Source organism: Octodon degus, unplaced genomic scaffold (genome assembly GCF_000260255.1).
Source record: "Octodon degus isolate 3935 unplaced genomic scaffold, OctDeg1.0 scaffold00182, whole genome shotgun sequence".
Classification (NCBI taxonomy): Eukaryota; Metazoa; Chordata; class Mammalia; order Rodentia; family Octodontidae; genus Octodon; species Octodon degus.
Genome location: NW_004524758.1, coordinates 1,806,554 through 1,817,260, shown reverse-complemented (window position 1 = coordinate 1,817,260; position 10,707 = coordinate 1,806,554). Strand labels below are relative to the sequence as shown.

The window sequence follows — 10,707 nt, the reverse complement described above, 5'->3', positions numbered from 1 at the left end:
ATGGACTGATGGGCTTTGGGGTGGCCAAGTCCAGAATGTTCCATGGCGGGGCACTTGGGGGGCAGAGCGGCAGAGCCCTTGCCACCCTAGCGACAGCGATCACACGGTGCAGCTTGCGGGTGGGTCCAAGCCGGGTGTGCATTCTTCCCGTTTGGGAAAAGAAAGAAAACTCGGGGCTACCTAAATGTCTGCAAGGCATTTTTTCAATTTCCTTTTTTTTTTTTTTTTTTAACTTTTTTTCCTTTCCCAAAGTATTCTTTGCTCCCCTCCCTCGAATTTCTGTCCCCTTAGGCTGTGATTCTCCGATTTTCGCTGGGTTCTTTCTGTCTTCTTGTTGCTGTCTCGTTGCTGTGCGGTGGTGTTGGTAGGTGCGGTGGCGGCAGCTTTCCCCTGCGGGAAGTAGCACTCACATCAAAACTTGAGGAGCAGGTGCAAGACCAGAAGAGGGAGGAGCCAGACGCAGCCCGCCCTCCTGCACGCCCCGTTGCTCACTTCGCTGACGGCGCCCGGGCCTGCGGAGAGAACACAGGGGTCGTGAGCCTCCGGAAGTGGGGCCCTCACTGTTCTCTGCGCCCCGGGCCGAGCGCCGGGCTGGCTGCAGGGCAGGCACACGCTCCCGCCAGGCCGGGCACCTGCTGTGCAGCAGCCCCTCACTAGAAACGGCTTTCCGGGGCAGCGGCCTCTACTGCCTGCAGTCTGCGCCCGGAAGGCCTTCTCCTCAGCCGGAGAACCCGAGGCTCAGGGCCCAGGGTGTGCCGGTGGCCCCCGCTCCGTGGCTGCTCAGGGCCCAGGGCGTGCCGGTGGCCCCCGCTCCGTGGCTGCTCAGGCCATCACTCAGGGTCAAGTTCAAGAATGCATGTGCTTCACAGAGACTCCGGAAGTGGGGCCCTCACTGTTCTTATCATCACGGACCCCGCTGTGGACACCCACATAATCCTCCAGCTGCTCGGCCTGTGGCAGGGGAAGGACCTGTTGGACACAACAATCTGTCTGCCTGCTGCCCCGCCACGCTGGGCACAGCATCCACCTGTCAATCACCACATCTCAGGGCCGGTGGGGCGCTCCACCTGGACCACCTGGGCTCTCCCCCATCTGGACGAGGTAACAGCTGACACAGCCGGCGCATCACTGCCTGAAAGCTCAGCTCGCCTGTGGAGGGGAGGTCGCACGAGTTCTCTGGGGTGTGGGCGTGGATCTAACTAGGGATTGTGTGAGATTCGGGGTGCAGAAGGTGGCCCAGAATGTTTCTGCAGAGGGGAGAAAGACAGAGGGCACAGCTCCCTACATGGGACTCATCAAGCTGCCCTGCAAGCCTGTGACTTTTGAGATGAACCAAAGCACAGGAGGTGGATGTACAGTTCCCTACTCGCTTCCCTCAGGCTCTGAAACACAAGTGTTTAACTGTGCTGGCTTTTGTGGCCAAGAACCCCACAACAAAGAACCTTAGATGAATGTCCAGATGAATCGGGAACCTAGGAACCGGACACCTTCTTCTTGGCTCACCCACTGTGGCGTGCTCCCCTGCCTCGAGTCTAGAAGGCAGTGCTCAGAGCTGGCGGCCACTCCGGCCGGAGTCTTCCAAGGACGAGAGCATAAGCAGCGCAGCTCCTGCCTGCAAGGCTGCCCCGCGCTGCAGCCACTTCTGGTGAAATCAAAGCAGGCTTCTCGATTCCATCTGGGATTCATGACCCTAAGACGCCTGTCCCGAGGGAGCCACTGCTATGAGTTTCTTTCTTAGCTCTTCGGGATAAATGCTCATCTGGGGCAGCGACTTACAAGAGGCCACTGAGACTGCTCCCCCGCGTGTGGGGCTCGGCAGGGCAAGTGCTCTTTCTTCAGGAAGGTCCTGCTCTCTTCTTCCCTGTGCAGGAGTGAACTGCTGGGCAACACAACAGTGAACACGTCCTTGGGGACACAGGTGACAGGGGATGTGGCTGTGAAAGCCCCGAGGCTCCCGTTTCAGCTGTCGCTCAGGGTTGATCGCTAATTTGTGGTTTTCTAGGTGATGGCTATTACGTTTCTATACAAACTTCCTGCTCGGAGCGTAGCTGAAGCCACTCTGGCCCTCCCTGGGGGTCACAGGGCAGGAACCCCTGGCTCGTGCAGCAGAGCACACCTCTCCCTGCACTGCACTGCTAGCTCCCTCTCACCAAGCCTGAGGAGGAGGATACAGAGGCACAGAGACCCCCTGGGCCACCTGGGCCAGCAGGCTGCCTGGGGCATGGTTCGCCCGCCTTCCCTAGACAGTCAGCGGTCACACTGCACTTCACACCTGCGCGTCACCTAGCGAGGCTCCGCATGTCCCAGCAGTGCAGGCTGTCAGCATGTGGCTTTTTCTCGTCATCCCTGGTGCTCCTGCAAACACGGCCCCCAGCTCTGAAGCCCACTTCCTACTTGGTCCCAGCACACTCCTCCTCACACCACCCTGCTGTGGCCGAGAAGATGCCTCGTGATAAAAGAGACGAAATTCCAATCCCAACCCTGAGAGCAGGCTGTGGCACTCTGCTCTCCTGCCTCCTGTTCCTCAGGGCTGCTGGCGAGGGCAGAAGCATAACCCAGGGGTACTGCCCACAGAAGCCTGGCTCTGTCACCATGTGCAGAAGGGAAGAACACTGTGCTTCCACCCTGGGATTCTGAGCTTGGATGAGGCCCTGAGCTGGCCTGTCACCACAGCCAGCACCGCTAGGCTGTGTGTGTGGCACCCTTGTCCTTCTGCTCCCCTCTTGATTTTACTTCTGCTAGGGAACCCCACAGAAGGGCTACAGGGGCAGGCCCAAACCCTTGCGCCACAAGCTTCCTATAGAAAGCAGGAAGAGGCTCCCAGCACATCTTGCTGTAGCGCTGCCGCGCAGAAGCTTGGGGTGGCTCCTTGCTGCTTCTACCCAGGCCCAAGAGGGGCTTCCATGCTCCATCTGCAATGACACCCAGGCCCACCACACCCTCCCAGCCCTCCATCCCTTGCGGCCAGTGTCCCCATGGTCCTCTGTGCCCCAGGGCACAGCCTAGAAACCAGGCCTAGAGGAGCTGGGCAGAAGCATCAAAAAAGAGGGCAGCCTTGAGGCTGGGCCAGGCAGTCCTTCCAAGGGAGGCCACCCAGGCTCCTCAAGTATGTTTTTATGCTGACTGCAGCCTGAGATTCTCTTCCTGAAGTGACTCTGCTGCCAATCTAAGTCCTAGAACCCTGCCCCAAACTGTCCAGCTGTGTGGGCGAGTGTGCAGCACGCTGCGTGATCTTCCTGCGCTGTGTCCCCTCCGCCTCTCTTGCCCCCCTGCTCTTGTGTCCACCTCACCTATTGGGGGGTGCACCGCCACACGTGGACATGGCCAGCGTCTTCCCACTCTCGCACGCTGTGCCTCCGCGCGCGGCTCTCCATCTCATCGCCCGTGTCTTGTCCCAGCTCCCGTTCCAGCCCAGCCAGCGACCCCTCCAGGCAGCCTGCTTTGGGTGGTGTCTCTCAGCACCACATGCAGCCACTGCTCATACGTGGGCCACACTGCGCTCTCACTCTCTGTCTATTATGTACTGCTGCGCAGCGCCCTTAGCTTCCGGAGGACAAATCCCTTGTCACACTGGCCCGTGGCAGGTGGCCAATCAGTGTTCGTTGACAAGAGCAGAGAGGACGTTGCTCGTGCTGACTTGTTTAGGGTTATGTTGTCTTTCGGTTTCTCTCTTAACATTGCATTTGAAGAAACAAAACAATGAGAAGCAAAGGAGAAAACCCTCTGCCATTTTTCTGATTTACCTCTATCCCCACTTACAGATATGGGTACTCCTTTTGCTAATTCAAGCAATAACAGTCACTGAAAGTCCTGGTGCCAGGTAAATGTCTAAAGTGGCAAAGCCACCAGACCAGGAACGCCGGCCAAAGGCGTGCGGTTGGATAGGTACCTGCCACAACACTTGGTGGCTCTTACGGAGAGAGGGCGTGAGCTCTGTTATCTCCTTTCCAGGAGGTGGCTTTCCTGGGGTCCCCTGAGTCCTGTCTCCACAATTAGTTCACTAGAGCATCTGAGAGCAAAGAGACAGTGGGCTCCAGGGCTCCCCCGGACCTAGATGAGGCCCACACAAAGCACACAGCGAGAGGAGGAGCCCTGCCCAGGCGAGTGTGGTGACGGTGCCCCAAGCGCAGGCCTACTCAGGGCCCGGGCTGGGCACAGTGACAGCTTGGATCGTCTGCCTGGTGACACAGCCATGCACATGAGGCCTCTGCTCACCAGCCACACCTCCACTGCAAACTGGATGCCTTCATTGCCTCTGTCTCATTAGAGAGCTGCGGTGGCCTAAGGAGACTAATTACCAGGATAGGGTCGCAGAGAACTGTGATGAGTGTCACTTATCCATCGGAAACATCTGGCAGGAATGAAAGTCTCAAATAAGACACATTTTATTCCTAGCTAAGTGACTCACCCCAGAACCTCCCCCTTCCTCCCATTCCACCTCCCTCTCCCCACTTCCCTTCCAGCTCCAAGTTAGAGACAGAGGAAGAGAGAGGGGTAAGCACAGGGTAGCATGCAAGGCTGGGGTCTGAGAAGATCATTGCGTAAGAGCAGCTGCGAGCCGAGAGAGAGCAGGCGTGGCGCAGAGCTGCCCGGAAAGGGAGCTGTGTGGGCACTGCCAGGAGCTCATTAGTGCTGCACGAAGGCGAGTTAGACTCGTGCGAGAGGAAGCGAGCCTGCGAGGGTGGGGTGTCCCGGGGAGGGGTTAATCGAAACTGACATGGTGACGGTCAAGGCCAGGGAGGGCTCCTTGCTTCCTGGGGTGAGCTCAGAAAAGAAGGCATCTTAGAAAGAAGTGAAGAGCTTTCCAGACCCTGTCACCATCAAGGTAGCAGCTGCCTGAAAGGTAAATATACCAACCTTTCCAGGGGGTCAGAGCGGTAGTTTTCACTTCTAAAAGAAATTAAAAACAAGCCACTGTTAAGGTCGGAAGCAGTCAGAGTCACTCCCTTTGCACTCTGGTGATTTGAAGAATGGAGTGGCACACAGCCTAGACGCTTCCCCGGGCCTCTTGCACCTGCCTCTTGCTGCCCCGACGCAGCCCTGCACGCACAGGGATAGTGACCCCTTTCAGTTTTCTGGGGCAGCTGGAAGTGCACTAGAGTCTGATGAAGGGTGCCAAGAATAGTCAGTTGGAAGGTGAATCAAAATGACCACCAGTTTGGCAGAAGATGTGGCTGTACCACTGGAGCCCACGGTGCCAAGTGGAAAGACCTCTGCGAGCATCAGCTTCAGAGCCAGTCCGCACTCTGCTGTCCAGTTTGCTGAAGTCAGCAGGTGCCAAGTATGCAGCTGAGTTACACAGCAACAGGCTGAATGTAGTAGCTCACACTGGGCTTGAAAGTTCCAAGTTTAATCTGCATTTGCCTGTGCATTAGTGAATTAGCTTCCCTGGGCCAGAGAGGCTGGGATTTTGGTATGTGACTTAAATTTATGCATCCAGTGATATGAAGCTGGCCTTAGGCTCACCTCTCTGGGGCCAACTGAGGCTGTTCCTGCTGCCCAGCTGTGCTTCCTGGGCTGCCTTGTGGAGACGCAGGGCTGCTAACTTCCTCTGTGAGCAGACTTTGCCAACTTTACCTCTCAAGGCAAACCATGGCCCTTCCCAGCTCTTCTGCTGATGGCAGAGACATCCTCTGGTTTTAATATTTTATGTTTTTTCTTTATAGCTAGGGGCCTCTGCTGCTGTTCACTTTTAATATAGAAAGTGTGGAACATGACATTTTAGCCCTTTTGTGGAGGTGATACCTCTGTGATCTGTATTCTTTGTCCCAGGGTCTCCACGTGTAGCAAGATAACCTAGATGTAACCCAGTCTAAACACACCTAGAACATTTTGTTCAAAATCAGGTCAATGCCTACCTTGCAAACTCTCCAGCTAGTCTTTAAGGAAGCTGACATAGGATATTCCGCTTGATTTAAGTGGTCATTATCAACCCAAGAAGCTGCTCTGAAGATATGAAGATGTAAGAGGTGACCTATGCCTAAATGTTTTGTTACTGAGAAGAGGTGGGATAGAAAGCCAGGACGGCAGAGATGAGGCAGCAGTCGTGCTCCAGGACTTTGGTGGCTTCAGCAAGCACAGTCCTCAGGGCACTTGCTGGTCTTTAAAACAGAGAAGGTGAGCAGAAGCCATGGTCCCTTGTGAGTACCACTGACTGGTGAGAATTTTTGTGTCAAGAGGGGAGGAAGGAGGAAGGACTCTGAAGAGAAACTTGGAGGGACAACATAGACACACCACTTTCACCCCAATGCAGGGAGGTCCTGGCTCAGATTGAGCTGGAGGACAAAGAGACATTCCCATCTGGAAATTGGGAATAAGTGAAAGGCACAAGATCCTGCTCTAGATAACAGTGATTTTTTTCAGTAGAGAAAAAATTCTGAGAACCACGTCAATCTAATTGCCCACATCTAGTTTTATTCCCTGCTTTGAATCTCCAGTGCACTCCATTTGAACGGCCAGTGCTCTTCAGCATCAACAAAGGTAAAGACGAGCTTCCCATTGTACCTTGACTCAGCTAGGACTTACTCCTTGACTTTTCTAGACAGGAATGCTGGATTCTTTAAGGTTCAACAGAGTATCCTTCTGTCTCTGCTGATTACATGAGGCACACGTGAAGGCAAAAAAGACTTTCCATGAACTACAAACGCAGCCCGCTGCTTCCATCCAGTCCCCGTGCTGTGACCCGAGGAGAGACGTGGGATGCTGGCACAGCCTTCTATATGTCACCAACACACTTTTGTTGCACTGTGCGTCCAGGGCACAAACTGCGCCAGAGCCACTCTTCTTTAGCAGGAAGTTGAGTGACACAACGCTCAAGAGAATGAGGAGAAGAACAGGGAAAGGAAGAATGGAGGCAAGAACTAAAAGGAAGGTAAGGAGAAAGAGGGAGAGAAAAAAGAAAGGAAAAAGACATGTGCCATGTCTCCAACTCTGTCAACAGTCAATGACTCCGACTCAGTCCATAAAGTGATTCTTTTTTTTTTTTTTTTGCCAGAAAAGCCAATATTCATAGCTGAATACTCAGGTAGGCTCAGGGCTGCTGCCTAATTCTACTAGGCAAGAGCAGGCTGGGTGACAATGGATACACACCCTTCTAAAAGTACAGTAAGGGATTTTGCATCTTCTAGTGTTTGATATACACACAGCATAGAGATGGTTACTGCAGGATGCCTTGGTGGCTTGGCTAGTTTATGATCTTCAAACCCTGCAGGGAAGAGCTGATCTTCACTTGGATTGCAGGTGCTCTGTTCTGATAGCCAAAGTTTACCTAGTTCCCTATTCTTTAGTAAAACAGCAAGCATTAATCAATCAGTGTTTCCCAGCCCTCATATACCATCAGAAGATGGTATTTGATGGAGTGCCTAGAAGATAGAAGATGAAGCACCAGGGATGGCAAAGGAGCGCTGTGGAGCCGCTGAGCTTGCAGTGCGGCCTGGCACATCGCCTGTGTAGAGGTTCTGTGAGCGATGGAAACACAGCCCTTGGCCCGTATTTATCACTGCAAGAGTCCTGTATCACCAAATATTAATACGAGAAGGTGACATGCAATCTGTTGTGTTTGCAAAACAGAGGCAGAGAAATACTTCAAGGGTGGCCAAAAATGCTGAGAAGGACTGAAATTCTCTTATCAAATTCCTCCTAGTCCTTTCAGATATTGGGTCATGAAATAGCTCTGAACATCTCTTACAGCCACGGTTCCCTATCAGTGGAAATCCACGCATTTGTAGACATCTTTCTCATATTTCTCAGATAAGATGAGCGCATCCCAGAGATACTCCCTCAGAAAACAGGCAGCCACCTATTTTATTGGAGACAAAAAGAAGAGGAGAAAATGAACGCAGATGAACGTGGAAAGTGTGCCCAGGCGCAGGGTCAGTTCGTCTAAAGTGTTCCTGTGTGCAGACCACAGAAGGTGTCCTTGTGAGCGCATGGAGCAAACACTCCGATGGCCACCATCTGCACCCCCCTCTGGCCCACCACTGCACCCACTGGAGTGTTCCCTGGGAGAGACCCACACTGCAATGGGAGAGGAAGGAGAGGCAGCTGGCACAGAGCTGCGTCCCTCGCATCGGCCAGCTCACAAAACAGGGAGCAGAGGCAGCCCGGCTGGTCTCAGCAGGTGGAGTCTGGCGGTGCTGCTTCTGGCTCCTGTGCCCTGTGTGGACACCAGGTACAGCCGTGTGTCTGCTCTGCTTTCGGTTGGTTTTGTTGCCCATGGTGTTTGAATGGGGTCGCGCTGTTAGCTCGGCTGTGCACAACTTTGGTAAAGTGTCGCTTGTTGGTCACCATGATCTGAGTCCTTAGTGCTCCTGTCTCCTCTCAGAATGAAGTTCTATGTGGTCAGAATCAGCTTACGAACTCCGGGAAGCACCTGCGCAGCCTGCACTTCTGCTACGCCATGTGTGTGGCTCCTTTTCCAGAGGACTCTATTTTAGATGTGTGGCTACGCCTCCTGCAGGGGTTCAGAGCACGTAGGTTGAATCTGAACACAGCCATTGACTTTCCTTCTGTTCTTTCTGCTTTTTATTTCTGTTGTATTTTCCTATTTATGGTTCATCACCATGCTACTATACATCACTAAGGTGACTAATGTAGCCCAGACACTCTTCATGATAAAAGTATTTTTCCTCATCTGTCAAACAGCCTCCCAAATAATTCATTCCTTTCTATCTCCCCTCCACCTCCCAGGCTGATTGCTGCTCTCCCATGAATATTGGCACAAGCAGAATGTGAACGCGTAAACAGGAGGGGGGTAAGCAGGAAGAAGGAGGCTAGATGATTGGACTGGGAGGGGGGGAAGCCTCTTCCCCCACCAGCTGCCTTTGCTGGACTCCTCCTGGGGCCCGCACTCACCCAAAGAGGAGAGCAGCAGCCAGAGCTGCTCAGTCCAGTAATTAGAAGTGGCCATAGTGAACCTGGAGAAAGCCAAAGGGGATGCGTCGAGTGGCAAGTGTGCAGGAGTCACGCGTGCGCGAGGACTTGTAGTGGAAGGGGAGGCCGAGGGGCTGAAGGCAGGAAGTGGGTCTGCGGTATGCTCCACAGGGGCCCGGCCTTTCAGCTTATACTGAGCTTTCCACATGCACCTATTCTGAAAGTTTTTTAATATGCATTTTCTGTTGAATGTTGAAACAATACTCTGAGAGAGATAAAGGGCATCTATACATCTTACAGAGGAGGAAACCCAGTCCAAATAAGTTATAGCAAATTTCTCAAGAACAGACAACTCCTCAAGGTCAGGTTGGGAGCTAGAAGCCAGTGGGGTCCAGCATAGATCACCACCTGCTGAGGGCTGTCGTGGGACACCAGGCCTGCCACTTCTGTTAGTATGCTTTGGAAATGGGCAGGTTCACTGCTGGGCTGTCTGAATTATCAAGTTCTTGTGCCCGATCCTGTTGCTGAGGGCCAGTCGCCTGGTCTCCTCTCATGGAAGCCACTCTGTTGGGGTCGTCATGCTACAAGTTCAGATTTACTCCCCCACACCAGCCTGCACACTGATCTCTGGGTTTTGCTATTTTAGTGATGTTTCATTGTCCTCTCCCTCCCAGCCCTCCTAGGACACTGCCCAAGGGATGAGCAGAGAAAGGCAAGCTACCCTTGGCCGTGTGCAGGTCCCAAGATCCACCTTCCATAGCCTTCTACCACCACCTTCCAGGCACAGGGGCTGCTGGGACTCTCAGGGAATGCACAGGAGGGGACAGGGCTGGAAAGGGGTTCTGGGACTGAGGGCAAGAGAAAAAACACAAAGCGAGGAGGATACTGACCTTGCAACAAAGTTGAGCTTGTAGGCTCATTTAGTTCTAAGTCAGGTGAGGGACATACAGGAGAGAAAAATGAAAACAAATACATATATTATATACAGCAGCTATATATTGGTCATATATAGTTTGTATACTGCCTTTCTCAAGCATTTCTGGAAGAATGGACACGTAAAAGAAGACACAGAAGCAGAGGTGGCAGGACAAGGCACAGTGAGACACACACCGAAATGCTTCGCCTTTCACATTGGCATGAGGTGGCTGGGATGGGAAGGGGCTGGCCACTCTGTCTAGTCTCCAGTGCAGATGAATGCCTGTCGAGCGTTCTGAGACACTGATCCAATAACAAATGATCACTGTCCCTTTCCCGAGACTTTTCTCCAGTAGCCTTAACCCCACGAACATCACCATAGTGTCCTCTTGGAAGACCAAGCTCAGAAACCCATGAAGAACCCTCCAGGCACAGGAAGACAGAAGGCTCACGTGCACGGAAAGCTATGCTGTGCCAAAGATAGATGGTTCCTGATGGGAAGGACCACCTGCCCCTTCTGGCCTAAGCACCCCCCTAAAAATTGCTTGTGAGGAGCATTTCCTGAGGCCAGAACTCCTCCCTTTTCAGGGTCTATGTCACATGGAAAGGAGTGTGCAATTTATGTACAAGTTGGTGACAAAATGATGGCATTGGAGTTGGCTTTCTGTTATGAATTGGAATGCAGTCCACTGCAAATTATAGCCACACAACGTAAACCTGCTTTGCAGTCTTCTCACGTCTACTTGATGGTTCTTAATGGAAAGAGACATGGAGAATTCCCCAATACATTTATATTTGTGCAAGCTTTCTTTGATGGCGAGCCTCCATAATGAGCCTAGGAGCCATGGTAATGTCCAGACTAGGCTTGGTTAGCGCCTGTGCAGCAGAAACTCTGCTTTCCACATTTGGTGGGGCTTCGCT

The 10,707-nt window shown here is 53.0% G+C and overlaps 1 protein-coding gene across 1 annotated transcript in view; it reads right to left on the bottom strand.

The window, feature by feature from the left end:
• Positions 1–245: 245 nt before the first annotated feature.
• Ntm (neurotrimin) overlaps positions 246–10,707 on the bottom strand; it is a 1,027,590-nt gene continuing 1,017,128 nt past the window's right edge. The window contains exons 8-9 of the mRNA XM_004643683.2: positions 4,858–4,890; positions 246–512 (exon numbers count right to left, since the gene is read on the bottom strand). Coding sequence (XP_004643740.1) covers positions 412–512; positions 4,858–4,890 — 134 coding nt within the window. The 3' untranslated portion in view covers positions 246–411. The remainder of the gene's footprint in view (positions 513–4,857; positions 4,891–10,707) is intronic.